We start from the raw sequence: 21,159 nt of genomic DNA, 5'->3' as shown, positions 1-21,159 counted from the left end.
TAGCCTCCAAATAATCCGTCAATAAAGCCGGATAGTCTTCGAAAAATTCCTTGTCGAGCCATACCGCTTCATGAGTTCCTCGGTCTTGAAACTTCGTGAGGAACTGTCGTAGTCTTCGGCCTGAGCCATGCTTGAAACGGTGCAGAAGGATCTGTTCTGGAACCATTACCTCAGCTTCATCAATGATGTCTGGTTCCGCTTCGTCTTTGACCTCTGAAGGGGGTGGACCTGCATATGGCTTCAACCAACTGACATGAAATACATCGTGCATAGTCCAACTCGGAGGTAGCTTTAACTGCATAGACACCTCATTAATCTTTTTCCGGATGGGGAATGGTCCGAAGCTCCTGAAAGACAACTTTGGGCATCGCTTGCCCACCTGCTTCAATCTTTGCTTCATAATCCGAAGATATACCCAATCTCCTTCCGAAAACTTCATGTCCCTTCGGTCTTTATTGGCCTGTCGAGTGTAGGCCTCTTGCGCTTTAGCCAATCTGTCTTTGACGGACTCTAGGATCTCCTGGTAAGACTCCGTCACTCTGTTCGCCTCCGGTACTGAAGACGACGTCCTGGTTAACAACGACTGGAAAGGCCTTCCAAACGCTGCCTCATATGGAGTCCTGCCAATAGCTGAAGAAAAAGAGTCATTCAGAACAGCTTGAACTAAAGGCAAAAACGATTCCCACTTACCTTGCTGATCGTGGACATAACACTTCAGCACATCAAAGGCCAACTGGTTGTATATCTCTGTCTGGCCATCTGTCTGTGGGTGGAATGCACTGGAAAAATTCAACTTAGTACCAAAATTATCAAACAATGCCCTCCAAAAATGACTGGTAAACTTGGCATCTCGGTCTGACACTATGGTCCTAGGAATCCCACCAATCGGGTACCAATGCCGAATGAAGAGCTGGGCAACATCCTCGGCGGTCACATTGGCCCTGCAAGGAATAAGCATCACAAATTTGCTGAACCTGTCAACAATAGTCAAACACTGTGTATTACGCTTACTCGGACTGGGAGGCAGATTTGTGACAAAGTCCATCGAAATGTCTTGGAAAGGACCCTCAGGAATTGGCAAAGGCTGTAACAACCCTATCTTCTTTCCACAAGGAGCTTTCACCTTTTGACAAATGTCACAGCGTTGTACATAAGTAAACACATCACGCCTCATCTTTGGCCAATAGTATTGCCGTTCTAACTTCTCCAAAGTCGAATTCATGCCCCTATGACCACCTGTAATGGCGTCATGGGCATCATGGAGAAGAGCTGCCCGGAATGATTTCATGACACACAGTCGGCCTTTGTAGTAAAGCCAACCATCGCGTATTAGAAAATGGCATGGTCCTGTGGCATCCAATGCCTGTTCCCACTGAATACTGAATTCCTCGGAATCCGCGTACGTGTGCTTCATGTCTTCTAGTCCTGTACCAACAAGGTCCAGTCTAGTGGTCTGAATCGCAGATACTTGTCCCTTCCTGCTCAAAGCATCGGCCACTGGATTGGCCTTTCCTGGAAGGTACTCAATCATACCACCGAACTGCTGGAATATCTGACTCCAGCGGTGCTGTCGATCACTCCACTGTGCACTGGGCATCGTCTGAATCCAGCGCAATGCCTGATGGTCAGTGCGAACCTCGAAGTCACGGCCATACAAGAAATGTTTCCAATGTTTGAAGGCCTGAATGACTGCTAGGAGTTCACGATCGTAGACTGAGTAATTCTTTTCGGCGGGCAGTAACTTACGAGACATGTAAGCTACTGGATGACCATTCTGTTGCAATACACCTCCAATTGCGATGTTACTCGCATCGGTGATCACCTGAAATGGTTCGTCCCACGAGGCAAGGGCTAGACAAGGCGCTTCCGACAAAGCCACCTTGAGGTTCTGGAATGCCTCCAACGCTCGTGGAGTCATTCGAATCTTTTGCCTCCTTGTTTTCACTCCCTTTAGCAGATCGGTGAGGTCTGCCGAGAGATCGGAAAACTTGTCAATGTGGGTGGAATATGCCTGGCATATACCCACAAATGATCTAATGTCATAAGCAGTCTGAGGTTTCATGCGGAAGAGAAAGGCAAAAGAAAATGTTTTCAAAAAATTATTTGTGGTTTCGTGCGGCAGAGAGGCAAAAGAAAAAAGCTTAAGTCCAGGATAAACATTGCAGGAGTATGAAAAAGGCTTAAGTCCAGGGTAAACATCAAGGAGTATGAAGAATTTTTTTTTTGTAAATATGTATTTGGACTTGGGAAAACATATGCTTTTGTAACCATGAGAGTAGTTTCTTGACAGAAATAAGTGTTAGGTATACTTAATTGAAAGATTTTTTTTTTTTTGCTTCTGAGATTGGTCGTGGAGAAAATATATGACTAGTGTCAGGTGGCTCTAGCCCGAGTGGTCTAGTCGAGGCTATTCTACCCTACCCAAACAAATGGACTGGGAACATCTGTACTGGTGCAATAGTTGCATCCTCGAGAAACAAAATTATATATATACATATATATATGACTAATTTTTTTCGGGGTTCTTATTTGGAATAGGTTACTTCATATCCTTTGAACAAGGACTCATGGTTTGTGTTCCTAAGGAATGAATTTAAATTTTCTTTACTGTAATTTACTTCCATTGTTTGGCAGTGCAAATATCTGGAAATGGATCTCGAAACTGCTTATGTTGCTGGTGAGGCAGCACACGAGCAGCTTTTAAAAGTGGCACATGAGAAAGACATTGTGAACTTGGAGCTCGAAAAAGCCATGCATAAGCTTGAGTAAGCAAATATCGTGTTTAATGGATAAGTTACCAAACTGGGAACCGTAAATTGAAGTATTCAACTGCATGATTTTCCATGAAATAACATATGGTTAGTTATTATCAAGGCAAAATATCCGTACATTGGAGGAGAAAAGGGAAGCGGATCACAAAACTTGGAACAGAGAAAGACTCGAAATAAAGAAGATGATGGATGAGATTGAAAGGTTTTCCTTCTCATTATTTAATTTCCTTTTTTTTTTTCAGAAAAGAAACTTCTATTAAGTAATATAAAATCATACAAAAGGAGATCTCAAACTGAAAGATAGGGAGCCGATCGGGGCTCTATGCTGCCATAATTCCCGTAAGAGTGGAGGAGAAGAAAATACCATGGTTCTACTCTCATAAATGTGCAACGTTTTGTTTGCGCAGCTCTAGAAGATCCCTGTATACTACGGGTGTGATAGTTTGGCGAGCTTCGAGCTTTTGAGCTTTGGGTATTGTTAGGAGGGCTATTGTTGCCAAATCGTGAAGGTTTGGGTCTAGACATGCAACATGGTTTTGCTACAAAAATACAAAATAAAACCTGCATTGGTGATTACATCATGTTTTGAGCTCCGTATATTTTAACCCTCTCAGTTGAATTCACCCGTATTGGTGATTACATCATGCTTTGAGCTCTATATATTTTAACCCTCTCAGTTAAATTCATGCGTGGCAGAGAGAGAGAGAGAAATGAAATGAAATGATATATTAACGTCTTCAGAAGGCCAAAAAGACCTATGAGACCAAAAAGGTTACAACAATTGGTGGATCTGATACAATGTCTGTGTAAGAAAAGCTAAAAACAACTAAACAACTAACTAAAACTGAAACAACTATGAGGAAAAGTACGGTACTAGGAGATCCTAATGGATAACATCTGGGAGGAAAACTCCAGCAACAAAGGTAAGCATCATACACATCACTATCCAAAGATGTCTCTCATCGGTCGATGGCGGATATCCTCAATGTCCTCCATGGTGAGTACTCTGACTGGATGTCTCCCATGCCATGCTAGTATGGTCCTGATCCTTTGTTGTAGTCTCCGCCGGTGTCGCGAGAGAGAGCGAGAGAGAGAGAGAGAGGCTCAGGAGGGGGAAGGTGGTTGGGCTAACTTTGCCTTCGGGTCAGCAATTGGTGGGTCAAGCAGTGGCTGATGATTCATTTATGTTTCTTAAAGCCAACAAAGCCAATGTTAAGAAGGCAATGACAGCTTGGTCTTTGTTTGCGAAAGCTTTTGGGTTGCATATAAATCATAGTTGCATGAAACGGAAACGGCAACTGCAACAGCCCGCCTCTGGGAAACGGCAGCAACTCAAAACTAGGAAATGGAAACAGCTACGAAACACTGGATGTATGATACATAATATAAAAATAATGAGAAATTTAATAACTAGGGAAAAGTTTAAGGAGTACACCATCATAGTTTGAAATAAATAGTGAGAAAAATTTGTAGAAAATCACTAAGCAAGCACTAGATGAGACAAATCAATGGGTGAGTTTTTATTGAAGATTAGGAAACGAAGAAACGAAAACGGAAACGACGACTCTTCAGAAACGGTGTTTCCGCGTTTTCGGGCTAGGAAACGACCGTTTCCTGTTACTATGATATAAATACCCAAAAGTCTTCCCTTCTTAGTTGCATAGCACCAACAAACAACTTTCAGATTGGATCTCAGGCCGTATTGGGGATAAGTTTATGTATTGGAAGTCTCAGGCATGACCGTTTCACACCCGACTGAAAGTGGCACAGGTCATTATGCTAGCTATGCTTTGTTATTTCTTGCCTTACTTCCTTGGTCTCGAAAGGCTTTAATATCTCTCACCTAGCCGCTTCAATTCATGTTGTGGAAAAATAAATAATCCAGGGTTGACTTGGGTTTCAAGGAAGCATATTACCACCCCAAAGAGATTGGGAGGGGCAGCTCTATTGGATATGGGTACACATTCTTGTCCATAGGTGGACTTTACTTCAGGCTGTGTGTTGATTCCCAGCCATGGATAGACATGTCTGTTGCATTTTTGGAGGATGTGGGTATTGTGCACCGGCAGACCCGGATTGTTGCATCTTGGTGGGATGTTCTAAATGCTTTACAATCTGTGCGTCATTTGGTTAAATCATGGTAGGAGGTCTTACGGTTCACTTCTTGGAGACCTCCAGATTCTCGTTGTGATGAGAACTCGTTGCTTGCAGAGGTGTTGGCCACCTCTCGTGTGATGAGAACTCGTTGCTTGCAGAGGTGTTGGCCACCTCTCGTGTGATAACTTGGCCAGAGAAGAATAATTGGCCAGAGAAGAATAATTGTAGACGGCCATTCAATCGTATGGTGAGACTGGGTGTTGTGAGGATGTCTAATACTTTGTTGCTTGGGCGGCTGTGAATGTTATCATTCCGTCGTGCTCGCCATAGATTTCGTGTGCCCCAAAGTTACAATGTAGGCAGAGGTGCAGAACTTGAGTTGCAAGCTGGAGCAGAAACAATAGGCGGAGCAGAGGCAAACAGGGCAGCGATGAGGGTAGAGGCAGCACGGGCTGCACCTAGAGAGATGCCATCGAGAGAAAGAGTCGCCCAGCTGAAGCTTGAAAAACCACGAGCTAAAGAAACGTTGAAGCAGAGAGAGGCGAGTTGAAGCGGGTGGAGGATAAGCGCAAGAGAGAGGTGAGAGGGATCTGCATCGGTTGAGCCCATACATAGGTGGCGGAGGGAGGAGATACAGCCCGATTGGTGTGAAAGCGGCGGCCCTCACAGCAGCCATCAGCAGGCCAAGCCAGATGAACGGGTCGCAATGGCGTGAAGTGCGCCGATAATGTAGGCGAACCCACGTGGTCAACCGTTGAGCCATGAGCAAGAGAACCGAACCAAGCGCCTGAGGGCAGGCGTAGATGCAAAGGAAGCTTGAAAGCTCATTGAAAAACTTCTCTCCAGTATCGGACTCCCTTTTGACATCCGCCGAGGAGTAGCCAGAGATGCAGTAGTCAGGGTGCCTCAACAGCGCAAGGACAGTTTCTGTCAGAACATGATGAAGTCCTTCAGGAGTAGAAGTGTCAGCTCGTTCAGCTATATGATCCAGATCTTGTTGCAAAGAGCGTGCCATTCCCAGCAGACCAACCTGGAGCTTCAGGACACTGGTTTTGCGTGTCGAAGTGAACAGATTGGACTCTATGCAATCGGTGAGGAAGCCAGAGATGAAGAAGGCCAGAAACCTGAGAATGAGCACCAGGAAGCTTGAGGGCGAACAAACCTGCTCTGATACCATGTAGGAAAAATGGGGGAGAGACAAAGCTAAAAACTGAAACTGAAATGAGAGCAAGACACAAAGCTTAAACATACCTTGAGATGAGTGTAGACAAGACACAAGATTGATACTTTCATTGATGTGACACCTACAATATATAGGTGAGAAGTACAAGATAGAGAATGAGTGCATATGGGATAAATCCCTGAGTGCCACGTGGCATACTGAGATGACCAAGACTAAAAGTACTCCTAGTGAGCACTTATTTCCAACATACAATTGTATTTGGTTGTAGTTGCAGCAACAAGTGTAGTCTCTGGGGCACCTTCCTAGGATGGATTCTTCTCATGCATGGGATGATTGGGTGTTGGGTCGCAAGACCAGGCTGTTGAAGGCTTCCACTAATGTTGTATATCATCTTTTGGTCCAAGTGAAGAGATGGCTTGCAGCAAAAGCTAATCAAATATGCAATGTTAAGAAAAGGCCTTCAAGTGGAAGTGCATCCTATCATCTCAGTGTATTTGGGGTTGTACCTATTTTTGGGCACTTTATGTATTTTTCTCTTCTTTTATGAGTCGTGGGCAGTCGGCCTATCCCTAGAGGTAGTTGGCCAGTTCACTCATGCACTATATAAGGAGGCCTCCCATTTCTCACTAATTCATCCAATCCCTTGCACAAGTTCAACATTCTCTTGCTGGCCAATTGCCATTGTAAAGCTTCAAGCTAATATAAAAGGTGATCTTGTCCACAAGCTCTCTCTACTCTCTCTCTTGTCTTGTTTATGCTTCCGCCTGTGCATTCTCCAACATAGTATCACTCGCTTAGGTTCAGGCTGCTCCATCTTCTGCAAATCTGCCCGCCATCTCATCTGTGCCTTGTGTTTTCTGCCCTAGCTCCTCCTGGCTGCAGATCAGTCCCAAACAGTGGCTGTGTTTCCCTAATGTGCTGCGTTTTCTGGTCCAGCCAGCCCTCTTCTTGCTGCCGGCCAGGTTCTTGGCTGCGTTTTCTGCTACAGAGGCAAGCCGGCCAAGTTCTTGGCTGTGTTTTCTTCTACAGAGGCAAGCGTTGGAGTTTTGGCTGTGTTTTCTGCTCCGGCGTCAGTTGGTGAGTTTCTTGTAGGTAGAGTTGCCAGACAACATTTTCGTAATCCAATCAACCAACCATTATGAAAAAAAGAGCGAGAGAGCGAGAGAGCAAGACAGAATGTGTCCACTCTTGTATGGTGGCCCAACAAGCCTTATGCCCACAATGAATATTAAAACTCAAATACGACCCCCGATTACATAACCATAAACAGTAGCCAGTACAAAAATTGCGTAAGTATAGGGGTGCTTCTCTAAGATCCAAAAAACCACTTAGTATAGAACAAAGATACTCCACAATTACCATGCACTAATAGCATTTTCTCTATGCTTTGGCTTCAAGGCAATTTTCCTAAAAACGTCCCTCATCTAGACCCCCAAAAAAGTAATTAAGAATACAAACTTATGGCATGAAAACATGTTACACAAGAGACATAAAACCTAATACGAGGGAAAGTTCTCTAAAACAAGGAACATAGTTTTACCACTACTTCAGAGCTTTTGTTTCCTTGTTTGACCATTGCACCAGGCATACGTATGTCCAAGCACATGAAACTTAATATGAGAGAAAGTTCTATAAAACAAGGAACATGTCACCATTTGGTCCTACTTTTGGCTTGTGCTTTTCTCTTTTTGCCATAAGTGGTTGAGTGTGCCCAAAATATCAAATTTTATGCTTTTCCTAGCTTGTTGCCCAAGTTTCATCTAGTCGCCTCCTTTTGTCCAGGGTTACATGCCCAAACAGTAATAAGTCTGGCCAATCTCTTATGATGTGTGAACCTACTGACTTATAAACGTTATACGTGAATAAAATCCCATGTTGCTCATGCTATTCAGGCCAAACTTTGCCAGTGAATGCTTCAGATTTCTTCTATGGAAAATCCCCGTTCTCACCTTGGTTCTGTTCTGTGTGTGGGCTTGCCTCAAAACACTGATGTAGACTGGTGAAGGGGCTAGTTGAATTTTAAAATAGCAAGGGAGGGGCTTCTATCTTGATCATCATGCGCATGCACCTTCTGGCTGGCTGCAACTGTCATCTCACTCCTTTCAGCGTTGGCCGTACAGTAGCTGTTTGCTGATCGTACAGTACTGGCCATACAGCGCAGCTCTCTCTCTCTCTCTCTTCTTCCAGTGCTGGCTGTACACAGTGATATTATCCGTGCAGAGATGGCTGCCCCCCCATTGGTAGTAGAGGCACTCACTCGATCAGTCTCCTTTATACATAGCACTTGGGCTCTCCCTAGAGACAGATATGCTTGCTTAGCCCTGGAGTCTTCACGACAATTGGCATCACAGGGAGACGGATCATGTTGGTATGCACAGATGACAGCTTGGTTCCAGTTGCATGGCTTTAGTATGGACAGGCTACCTCCATTTCAGTACTCCCTGGATGCACCCTCCCTCTCTCTCACACGGCCAGAGATTACCAGACTTATCAGGCAGGACTTGATTCAGCTGGACACTAGGAGGACATGGATACAGCTGACACACGAGCTTGGTACGAAGATGGCTTTCTATAGAGATCATCTTCTCCATGTCACGTAGGATGGGTTTGTGATTAGACCCAGCTACATGGATACTCATCTTTCTCATGGGGTACGGTGTGCTATTGGTCAGATGCGCACATCCTCACACCAGCTAGAGATTGAGACTGGCAGATTCAGAGGAGTACCAGCTGAGGCCAGGATTTGTCAGCTGTGCCAGATGGAGCCAGAGACAGAGTTACATTACATATGTCACTGTCCAGTATATTATGAGATACGAGGCCGTTTTCACTGCCTGTTTAGAGAGGGTTTCGGACCACTTTCTAGAGTCATGAGATACCAGGATCAGAGATGCCTCGGATTATACTTGCTGGAGCTTCGTAGACATAGAGAGGGTCTCTTGAGAGGGAGGGGATCAGAGAGGGAGAGACACCTACAGAGGCAGATTACAGACTTCTTTCGACCACAGATTGAGCAGTCAGGCCAGCAGGCATTGCAGCTAGCCCCAGAGTATAGCCGCACTAGAGGTACACTGATTGATGGGGCTATAGAGCTGGGGCGGTCCAGGCGCCCCAAGATGAGAGGCCCATCTCGACACCGGCGGAGACTACAACAGAGAATCAGGACCATACTAGCACGGCATGGGAGACGTCCAGTCAGAGTACTCACCATGGAGGACATTGAGGATATCCGCCATCGACCGATGAGAGACATCTTTGGATAGTGATGTGTATGATGCTTACCTTTGTTGCTGGAGTTTTTCTCCCAGATGTTATCCATTAAGACTCCTAGTACCGTACTTTTCCTCATAGTTGTTTCAGTTTCAGTTAGTTGTTTAGTTGTTTTTAGCTTTTCTTACACAGACATTGTATCAGATCCACCAATTGTTGTAACCTTTTTGGTCTCATAGGTCATTTTGGCCTTCTGAAGACGTTAATATTTCATTTCATTTCATTTCATTTCTCTCTATCTCTTGGTCGACTGGTTGCAGAAGAGGCTGGTTTTGTCTCTCCACTGGCTGCAATAGAGGCAGGCTGTACAGTGGTGACTTTTGTTACAGTCTTGGCCGTACAATGGGCTGTCCTTGGGGCTGATTTTTGAGACAGTTTTGGACAGCTTTTTGGTGCTGTTTTTATCTTGGCACAGGGCTGAGATTTGAGCTTGAGCCTTGTGGATGCTTTGAAGAAAATCCGGTGCTCTTCACGCCTGCACCATGAGTTCTTGTAAAAGCTTCTACTGAATAAAGAAGTTCCTATGGAGGGCAGGCCATTCTGGCTTAGTGCTGTTTCTTTATATTATTGAGGCTTGTTGCTGTGGATTCACACTCTGTTGGTATATTTGAAGTGTCAGTCTATTGTTCCGGGTCCCTGATTGGTTACAGAACATAGCTTTACCACTACTTCAGAGCTATTGTTTCCTTGTTTGAGCATTGCACCAAGCACACGTATGTCCAAGCACATGGTCTCAATAACAAAAGGAGAAGTGGACACTTTGGGATATTTCAATCCACTAGGGTCGAGGAACTATGCCTCTACACTTATCTTCTTTGTTTGAACCACGGATGAAGTTGACTGTAAAATATCTTCAGCTATTCCATCCAATGGAGAAGACAAATCTGTATAAATTTCACACATTTGAGATTTTAAAAACTACAATATAGTGCAAATCAAATACCTATTTCCCCATCCTCAAGCAGTATATCTTTTGGTCGACCAAGTATTTTGCTGTGTGTCGTGAAGCTTTTCTTTTTTTATTTGGGAAAAAGATCCTTCTATTAGTTAATAAGAAAACATCCACGAAGGGCTAGATACAACCTCGCCTCCATGTACGGGGCGGGGATCAAATAATCAAAGGTGGAGAAAGACGCAGTTCTCCTCCGGCTGGCCGCTCTATAAGGAGAAGGCTATCTCATACGTGGGGCGGGGGGGGGTGGGGGGTGGGTGGGGGTTGGGGAGATAACCACACAGGTGGTCTGTAATGCCAAGTGGAATCACCACCTCTATCGGGGAGAAAAGGGCCAGGCCGCCAAGCCTTAAGAAAGCTTCCCGCTGCTTTTGCATGCGGTTAGAGCCACCCTGCAACTTCCCCCAGTAACTCGGAGTGTATGGATGATGTCGAGCCAAATGCTCCTGATGGACTCCGCAGGCGGAGTGTGGGTACCCTAGATGGCTTTGCTGCATCTAGCTCTCAATATGTGCCAGGCTGCAATGCTACTGCAAATCTCCCATCTCTGGCATGTGTCAGTAGATGAGACTGGGACTGGGACTGGTACTGGTATTGTTGAAATGCGAAAGTGAGAGACCTGAACGGCTAGCCCCCCACCTTCCTCCTCATAAGCTCTGACAACCTCATCCTCTGTGTCCCACCAGACAGTGCCCCATGTAATGATACAGGTTGAGGTCCTGTCCATCGTGAAGATGCGGAGAATCCATTGCCAAACGTGCTGAGCCTTCGAGCAATTCCAAAGACAGTGTTGATACTCCTGAGGATGGCCGCACCTCGGACAAGTTGCTGGTCGACCACCAATGGCCAACCACATGCCAACCGCTAAGCTCCTGTGTGTCTTCAACTAAAGAAGGAGGGCGAGCCCGAAAACTGTCCCACATGCTTTTGAGCTTACTAAGTTGTTCTTGTGCCATGTTGCTATCATTATCTAAATTTCATTTCTTTGCTGAAAGCTCTCCTTTGCATTTTTGATGTAAGCTTCTTTCTCTTCTTCAACATACTTCCCAATCGGCATCTCAGTCCACCATGGACAGTTCTATCTTTCTCATTCTTTGAAAAGGTTCTTGCCCCCAGGAAGCTGCTGAATACATGCAAGGGGGGTTTGTTGGGTATATATCGGAGCTTCATGTGTATGTATTATCCTGTGTGTGTCCATGTGTGTGTGTGTAAACTTATTCATGTGTGTGTGTGTGTGTGTGAACACCTACACTCCAATGTATGCTAGGTGTTTTTTACTCTCCCCTTGCTGTACAACAACCAATCAGAGCTTACAATCTTATGAAGTTGGGCATCCGGTTCATTGATGACGTGGTAGATACTCGAGGGCAAATTCTTTCTTTTCCGGCAGCATGCCAACAATACAATCTTGGGATGCATCATAGATCTATATGGAAAGCTATTGCAGATCTCTTACACCCTTTCATTCCGATTCCAACATTGGATGTAAGAGACAGGCTTCAAGATTGGCATCTTCAGTCTTCAAGTTCAAGATTATCCTCTCAACCTTTGCATCTATTGACTTCTATACATGCTTATCGATTGATATTACCTCCTCCATGGATTGCTCAGCATGCTAATTCTCTTTGGCATCTGGATAAGTCTTTAGCTTGGTGGAAAGCAAAACTGACATTGATATGGAAGTTGAAAATGCCATTGAAGCAGAGACTCTTTCTCTGGAGATGCATTGTCGGTATTTTTCCAGTGGGAGTGAAATTGGCTCAAAGAAGGATTGCCTCTCCTCTTTGTCCAAGATGTCATCATACTACTGAGAGTATTCCGCATTTACTGTGGTCTTGTTCATATTCCAGAGACCTTCTGGACAAGATCTCCTATTTTTTATCTCTCTGATTTCCTGCACACAGGTTCTACACGTTTTTCTGGATGCTTGGCACATTATCAGCTTCTTTGTCACAGTATTCCCTTTTCTTCCATTGGATCAGATACTGGGCCTTATGGACCCTCTGGCTACAGCGAAATCATGCATATCTGAATTCACCCCTTCAGCACCCTTATGAGTTCTTCCGAGCCTCGTTGTGGAAGTCCTTATATGATGCCGTGCATGAGGAAGATTTGGATGTTTCTTGTGTTCAGGTTCTCTTTTACTGTTTCTGATGGATAGGGCATAGACTCTTTTCTTGAGCATTGCCCTGATCTTGCATAGAACTTTTTTACTACTGTTTTTAAGTTCTAGGGTTCAGACATCCTCTTGATGTCAAACCCTTTTGTACATTTATGATGTAATGCAATTTCAACTGGTTTTACTTAAAAAAAAAAAAGTGTGTGTGAACACCTGCTTAGGTGTGAACTTCCCCTTATATCTAGATAAGATGAGTGTATGCCATGTGTCATGTGCATATATGTGAGTCTGATATGTGAGAGTCAAAAGATAAGGTTCTAAACCTACAAAAGGCATGTACTTCGGTATAAGCTTTACACATTTAATCAAGCTTTATTGAGTCGTGCAAATATTCTCACTCTTAAGCATTGTTACATATTACTCTCTCTCTCTCTCTCTCTCTCTCTCTCTCTCTCTCTCTAGTTTCGGGAGCCACGCACCAAATTCTGGCTATTTGATACGCTTGTCACACCGACCCTCCTTTACGGAGCTCCAATTTGGGGGCCCAGTATACATCACAGATCTCTGAGAGGGACAGATGAGGGATGGAGGCAAATGGAGAGACCATTGATTATGATGATTGCCCGCATGATTCGGAGCAAATCATCAGTACCACATGAGACTGTTCGGGCTGAGCTGGGTGCCCCACCAGTAGTAACCAAGGCCCTATTCCCGGCAGTTACCTTTTTACAGCGGCTATGGGAGCTCCCTCAGCAGAGGTACTCCCAATTGGCATTGACCTCATCCATACAGTTGGTAGAGGATGGAGATACTCATTGTTGGTACGCTCGGATGAGATCATGGTTTGACCTACATGGTTTGCAGATAGAGGCACTACCACCCTTTCAGTACAGTTTGGATTGTCCATTTTTGGATCTCACCCGCTCAGAGCAAAACTGCGTGATTAGGATGGATATCATCAGAGTGGACACAGAGAAGACGTGGACTAGCCCCCTTGAGCCCTTAGGCACGAAAATGGCTCATTACAAGAGCCATTTTCTACACCTCTCACCGGATGATTTTATCGCCTGCCCGGCGTACATGGATGTACACCGATCACATGGGATACATTGTGCTATTGGACAGATCCGGACCTCATAATGCTCCTCAGTGGTTGAAATCACCTTACATAATGGGGTGATTCTATTCTCTTCCGGCTTATAGCTATGATTGTTGTATGTTTTTCTCATACTTAATAGAAGTCTCATTCTGGAAAAAAAAAAAAAAGCTGATTGGCTGGGCACACAGGATAGAAACGATCTTCTCTCTCTCTTTGGCGATAGGTCTGGACTGCACGTGGTAAGACTTTTTGGTGTGAGAAGGCTGGCGGGCTTGACCTGCGCTTGCTCTATGCACACCCACTTGCACACCTCTCTACTGTACTATGTGCGCAGCCTGTTCTCAGTTCTGCGCCCTTTTCCCATCCACCCTTGCTCAAGCCCCCAAGGTAGCAAGTAGTAGGGGAATACATGTCTCAACCCCTGGAGGGGGAACAGGATGGTGAGACAAACTTTCACACCCCCATGAAGGCACCAAATGCCTACCGCAGAAGACAGAGGGAAGGAATCCTGTCCCTTGGCTCACGAAGGATTACGAAGATGGCCCGACCAGATGAGGCCCTTTATGAGGAGATATAGCTTCACATAAGGACAGAGATGAACACCATGCGACAGGAGCATGAAAAGGAATGGACCGAGCATATGCATGCCCAAAGGAAAGTGATATACGAAATGCTGAAGGAAGCGATATATGTCCAATTGAAGGGAGAAATGCAAGCCCAAGTACGGGTTGAGATGGAATTAGCTCAAGCCTTGATGCACACGGAAATGAAAAAAGAGATGCAGAAATAGAAGGATGACATGCTCCGAGAGATTGGCACAACAGTTGCATCGTAGCACTTTGAAGACATGTATGGCTGACCGCGAAAAAGACATCATAGAAATGCAAAACACTTTGGAATCATGTAAGGCAAAAGTGGCTGCAGGTGAGAAGGACATGCATTCATGGGCTGAAATTGCCAGTGCCACAAAGAAACAAATTGAGGAAGTCAACCCATGGATTGAAGTAGTAAAAGAACGGAAGGATACACAAGTCAATAAAGTAGATGTGATGAATGCTACATTCGAAGAGGAAGCCAAGAGATGGGCACGTGTCTTACATGTACGTGTAGTTGGGTGGGAAGATAAGGGAAATCCCCAAGAGGATGCAAAAGCTCTTGCAACAAAAATTGGAGCCACTGATGTACCCATTACCAGAGCATGGTGAGTAGGCAGAGATGAAACTAGGGCGAAGATATTGATCATCAGGTTTGGTGACTTGGAGAAGAAGAAGGCCTTCCTCTCCAAAGGATGGCCCTTAAGGGGGAAAAGATTTATTTGGATGAGGACCTTACAGTGGCACAGATAGCACACTGGAAGGAATACATGCCGTGTGTGCTTGAGGCAAGGAAAGAGGGGAATTGGGGGTATACAGAGATGGCCAAGTCATCATTACGGAGAGGAGGCCCGCTTGACGGTGCACGGCCTATGAGACCTTGCAATTCACGGTTTGGAATTGCAACTGAGCCCTAAGAACCGATGCAGGATACTTTGAGGATACTTTCAGACACAGTGATATTGCTATGTATACGGAGACCCATCAGTGCACAAACAAGAGGCTTCCTGACGTACGGGGTTATAGATGGGAATCAGTTTTCCGCCCTGAGCCATGCACAGTGGGAGGTACCAAAGGATCTGGAGGAGTGGCAATACTTTATAGGGAGGAGCTTCGTGACAAAATATTCTTCTAATCTCATACTCTCCGGAGGGATTACAGAGACACCTGGATGCACTATAGGCTTTCTGTGCGGATAGAGATCTGATTGTGAACCTTGGGAAAACCAAGGTTATGGTGTTTAACACCACACAGGCATGGGTGACGAGATCAGAGCCTCAGTTCACTTTCTGAGGGGAGCCGGTAGAGTACGTCAGGGCATATGTCTACTTGGGAGTTACTTTCCCAGGACTGCGTTTCTCCCTGAAGGAGGCAGCAGCGGCTAGATTAGCTCGAGGACATGCAGCCTTGGGGGCACTTGAGAGGTAGTGTGCACACATACAGTTTCAGGAGCCACGCACCAAATTGTGGCTATTTGATACGCTTGTCACACCGACCCTCTTGTACGGAGCTCCAATTTGGGGGCCCAGTATACATCACAGATCTTAGAGAGGGACAAATGAGGGATGGAGGCAAATGGAGAGACCACAGATTATGATGATTGCCCGCATGATTTGGAGCAAATCATCAGTACCACATGAGATTGTTTGGGCTGAGCTGGGTGCCCCACCAGTAGTAACCGAGGCCCTATTCCAGGCAGTTACCTTTTAATAGCGTCTATAGGAGCTCCCCTAGAGCAGAGGTACTCTTGATTGGCATTGACCTCATCCATACAGTTGGCAAAGGATGGAGATACTCATTGCTGGTACGCTCAGATGAGATCATGGTTTGACCTACATGGTTTGCGGATAGAGACACTGCCACCCTTTCAGTACAGTCTGGATTGTCCATTTTTGGATCTCACCCGCTCAGAGCAAAACCGCGTGATCAGGATGGATATCATCAGAGTGGACATAGAGAGGACATGGACTAGCCCCCTTAAGCCCTTAGGCACGAAAATGGCTCATTACAAGAGCCATTTTCTACACCTCTCACCAGATGATTTTATCACCCGCCCGGCGTACATGGATGTACATCTATCACATGGGATACGTTGTGCCATTGGCCAGATCCAGACCTCATCACAGCAGCTGCGGATTGAGACACGGCGATATGTGCATCAGATCTTTGATGACCGCATTTGTCAGCTATGCTACCAGGAGGTAGAGACAGAGGAACACTACATTTGCCGATGTACAGTCTATTATGAGAGATATCACTGCCTCTTCCGAGAGGGTTTTGGGTCTGAGGGAGATATCACTGCCTCTTCCGAGAGGGTTTTGGGTCGTTACGCAGGGTCATGGAGTTTGAGGATCAGAGATGCTTGGGATTGTTTCTACTCGAGCTCAGGGGACACAGAGAGACCCTCTTGGCAGACAGGAGGCCGAGCCTCGATGTACCTAGACAGAGGACCTTGACAGATTTCTTCGGCACCAGCACCAACAAGCCAGGCCACACACCTCCTGATACCTCCTCCATTGGGCCATCAGGGCACGGACCACGCTCCCAGGGAGTCACCACTGATAGAGCAGTTATCTTATGTCGTGCTTGTTGGCCACGCCCACCAGGATCCCGACCATGGCATCTTCACCATTGCCAGATCGGAGCCATTATTGCTCGGCATCGGAGGCTCCTACCTCACTTCTACGACCTCTCCATTCTAGACAGCCCCATGGCGGAGATACTTGATCTAAGGAGAGGGCAACACTTCGACTGATCAGCATACATGGATCTACCTGATATACATTTTTAAGCATTTTCCAGTATTTTCTACTCAGTATCATCTCGAAGTCTTACAGTTCTGTTCTTGTAGCTGTAGGACAATCAGTTTATTGTACTCTTTAGTCTCATTTAGTTGTTCTCTTTGATGAGACACCAACTTCAGATGTACTCTCAGTTTTGGTTTCATAGGCCATTATGGCCTCTTAGAGACGTTAATATATCATTTCATTTCATTCCATTTCTCTCTCTCTTCGCTGCCCCTTTCTCTATCTTCGCCCCCCTTCGTGCGGTCGTTCTCTCTCTTCACCACCCCTTCCTATAGTCATTCTCTCTCTTCGCTACTCCTTTCTCTCTCTTCACCCCCCTTCCTGCAATTGTTCTCTCTCTTTGCCCCCGTTCTTGTAGTCGTTCTCTCGCTTCGCTGCCCCTTTCTCTCTCTTCGGCCCCCTGCTTGGAGTCATTCTCTATCTTCGCCCCCTTTCTTGGAGTCGTTCTCTCTCTTCGCCTGCCTTTCCCCACCTTCCCTTGCTCAGGCCCCCAAGGCAGCAACATAATCCTATCTGCTTCTCCCTTTTGTCGCCTGTGCTTGCCTCCCCACTTGCAGCTGGCCACCTATGGGGGCCACCAATTGAGGACCAAAATCATTACTTGAAGGGGGACCCCTTCAAAACAGCTCGCCAGCAAGTTGCAACAAGGACTAGAGGTGAGGAGGAAAGGAGAAACAGCTGGATTTGGGCGAGCACATAGAAGATGGGTGACTCCCATATCAAAACATGCGTGACCACCATGAGAGAAGTATGCAAAATGCAGAATACGGACATTGAGCACCTACAAAAGAAGCTTGGGGAGAACAAGGATAGTGATGACCTTAGGCGTGAGTTACGTGCTTCCATGCAAGAGGAGATGGATAGGTGGAAGGCAGACATGCAGGTATACATGGCAACTCAGCTAATCAAGATGCAGTAGGAAATGGTCCAACTGTTGGACGCAAAAACGAGCCACCACACCTCACTAATCACGGAGCTAGAGGTCCAAGTCGCCACCCTTAAAGTGGATTGGGCCTCCCTTAAAGTGGAAAACGAGACGTTGAGGGCACGTACTCAATTCGAAGAAGGAGAAATTCAACTATCCCTCAATTATGAGCTGAATTCACTCAGAGAGCAAATGAAGACCCTGCAGGAACAAGAGGAGAAGAAGGCAAACGAGGCAACCACATGGGCCGAGGTGATTAAGATGACACAGAAACAAGTGGAAGAAGCGGGCAGCTGGATTGAGGTTGCCAAGAAGCAGCGGAACCGACCATCATCCCCAAAGATCATCAATGACACACTCGAAGAGGAGAAAAGAAGGAAGATTAGGGTATTGAATGTGAGAGTGGTGGGATGGAAGGAAGGAGCCTCGCTGAAAGAGGACACCATAGCACTATGCAAAAAGCTGGAAATCCCTGATACCGCCTTCGTCGAGGCATGGAGGGTGGGCAAAGACAGCACCAAGGAACGTGCACTCATTCTCAAGTTTGTGGGGTTGGAGGCGAGGCAAGCATTCCTTACCAAAAGGCGGGCACTAAAAGTAGAAAAGACCTACCTCGAAGACGATCTCACACTAGCACAGGTGGCCCACAGGAGGGAGTGCATGCCACGCATCTTGGATGCACGAAAGGCAGGGAAATGGGCAGTGTACAGAGATGGGAGGGTGATAATCACCGAGCAACGCTCCCAATGACAGTGCGAGACCTATGAGACCAAGCTAGAGACTGCGGTTTGGAACTGCAATGGCACCTTCAGGACAGATGCAAGTCTGTTCGAGGAGACATTTAGAGGGAGAGACTTGGTTTTATACACAAGACACATCAATGCCAGGGGAGTCGGCTTCCAGAGGTGAGAGGATACAAATGGGAGTCTTTTCACCGTCCACACCCACGCACAGCAAGGGGTACCCTGGGGGTCGGGAAGGGTGGCTTTACTATATAGGGAGGAGCTTCAACATGTGAGAGGTGGTTGGGCGGGATGAGGCTGCACAGTTTTTGTAGGTGAGGATCCAGATAGAGAGGGCCCAAGACATCTACCTTCTTGTATTGTGCTACTTTGCACCCTTCACTTCTAAATATGCCACCCATGGAGGGTCCCTGCACCTGCCCCTTTTAATGACATTATGAAGTTTTCCAGTCTAGGGGACATTCTCCTGGCTGGAGACTCTAATGCCCGCACCATAGGTGCACAAGTACCCTTCTTTGAGACAGATGATCCCACATACTAGGAGATTGACAGGGTGGGTATGGATATGGAACGTACATCACAGGATATAGCAGCCCGCATAGACTATGGAGAGTATCTCTTAGCCCTTGGCGGGGCTTATAGGCTAGCCATTTATAATGGCTTGGCCAGATGGCCTAGATCCAACTCCTTCACCTCCTACCCGTTCGGACATGGATCTAGTACAGTGGACTATCTAATGATCCAACTTATTCGAGAGTTTACCATCTCGCCTCGTGCATACCTGGCCTTCTCCCTCACATGCCGATACATCTCGCCTCGTGCATACCTGGCCTTCTCCCTCACATGCCGATACACCATCCAACCACCTGCTTTGCCCCATCACTGTCCGAGATGCCACTTCACCAAAGAGACCTCTTCCATCTATTCTGATCACGTCTACCGCATCCTCTCAAACCTGGACCCCCACATCCCACTTGATAAGCTTACCACACACCTCCTACCCGTTCGGACATGGATCTAGTACAGTGGACTATCTAATGGGATCCGTCTCTCTGATCCATCACTGTCCGAGATGCCACCTGCTTTGCCCCATCACTGTCCGAGATGCCACTTCACCAAAGAGACCTCTTCCATCTATTCTGATCACGTCTACCGCATCCTCTCAAACCTGGACCCCCACATCCCACTTGATAAGCTTACCACACACCTCTCACCCACCCTCCATACGTCCGTTGTAGGAGCCTTCCCGCAGTCCAGAGCCATCCCTACATCACCAGGAGGGACTGTCCCATAGAATAGCTGGTACGACGAGGAATGTCGTGATACTCAAACCCGTCTACATCGGGAGATGGTGCTAGGATCCACCACTCGCCAGCAGGCGCGAGTGATCTTTCGACATCTCACACGGAGAAAGAAGAGTACCTAGCCAGGCTTGAGCAGGAGCTATACCAGCAATTTCTTGGAAGGGACTATAAGGAGGCCTGGAGGATCTTCCAGGATCATCGCTTTCCCACTTCGATTACGTCACCCGGCACCTGGCACACCTATGCCACCTCTGTCTACCATGCCTCCGAGCAGCCACCTGAACCTCGCCCCCCACACTCTTCCTTCTCACACACTTGAGCATGGTGAGAGATGCTAATGACAGGATGTAGACTGGGAGAGCACAGGATCATAATGGACTCCTCACCGAGCATTTCTCCCATGCTAGGGACACGCTAGCCCCTTTACTGGTTGACATGTTCAACAGGGCTTTATGTGAGGGATTCCCCACCAGCTGGTCATCGAATACTATTGTACCTATCTTGAAAGCAGGTGACCCCCCCATGGACCCCAACAACTACAGGACTCATGATTGGTCACACCTTGGCCAAGAGTTATGGTTCGATTTTGGAGCATGAGCTTAGTAGATGGTCCGAGGAGCAGAGACTCAGAGCACCGGGGCATGCAGGCTTCAGAGAGGGCACTCCACACTAGATCATATTCTTTACACTACGGGCGATCATTGAGGAGGGAAGAGCTCACGGGCATCGTATATACTACTGCTTTGTGGATTTCCGCAAAGCTTTTGATACCATCCCATGGGCCAGACTGATGAGGAGACTGCAGGATATGGGAGTGCCAGCAGACATGCTTTGGGAGATCATTACACTCCATGAGTCAGTCATAGGCAGAGTACGGGCTCTAAGAGGTGACTCAGAGATCATACACAGCACTATCGGGGTGAAGCAAGGCTGCCCCTTGTCTCCTCCTCTATTTGGTCTATACATTGATGAGATCTCGGATTACATAGACAAACAGGGAGGACTAGGAGCACATTTAGCAGGAGCCCTGATACCGATCCTCTTGTATGCAGATGATATTGTTCTTATTTCTAATTCACCACAGGGGCTGCAGAGGCATTTGGATGCATTACGGGCCTTTTGCGAGGATTGGGACCTCACTGTGAACCTTGGAAAGACCAAGGTCATGATCTTTAACACCCCCTGACTGTGGATAAGTAGATCTGCAGCACGGTTTACATACAGTGGAGAGCCTGTGGAGTATGTTACCTCATATGTATACCTTGGGATCACTTTTTCTGGACCTCAGTTCTTGAT

The 21,159-nt window shown here is 46.5% G+C and overlaps 1 protein-coding gene across 3 annotated transcripts in view; it reads left to right on the top strand.

Annotated features, from left to right (window-relative positions):
- Positions 1-2,638: 2,638 nt before the first annotated feature.
- Positions 2,639-21,159, top strand: part of LOC147624253 (uncharacterized) — a 57,130-nt gene continuing 38,609 nt past the window's right edge. For all 3 annotated transcript variants that reach the window (XM_086819916.1, XM_086819915.1, XM_086819917.1), the window contains exons 1-2: positions 2,639-2,765; positions 2,875-2,973. In XM_086819916.1, the coding sequence (XP_086676042.1) occupies positions 2,650-2,765; positions 2,875-2,973 (215 nt within the window). In that variant the 5' untranslated portion in view covers positions 2,639-2,649. The remainder of the gene's footprint in view (positions 2,766-2,874; positions 2,974-21,159) is intronic.

Source organism: Cibotium barometz, chromosome 25 (assembly GCF_041138505.1).
Source record: "Cibotium barometz isolate CiBa-2024 chromosome 25, ASM4113850v1, whole genome shotgun sequence".
Lineage (NCBI taxonomy): Eukaryota > Viridiplantae > Streptophyta > Polypodiopsida > Cyatheales > Cibotiaceae > Cibotium > Cibotium barometz.
The sequence above is the reverse complement of the archived record's forward strand: the minus strand, read 5'-3'. Positions and strand labels throughout refer to the sequence as shown.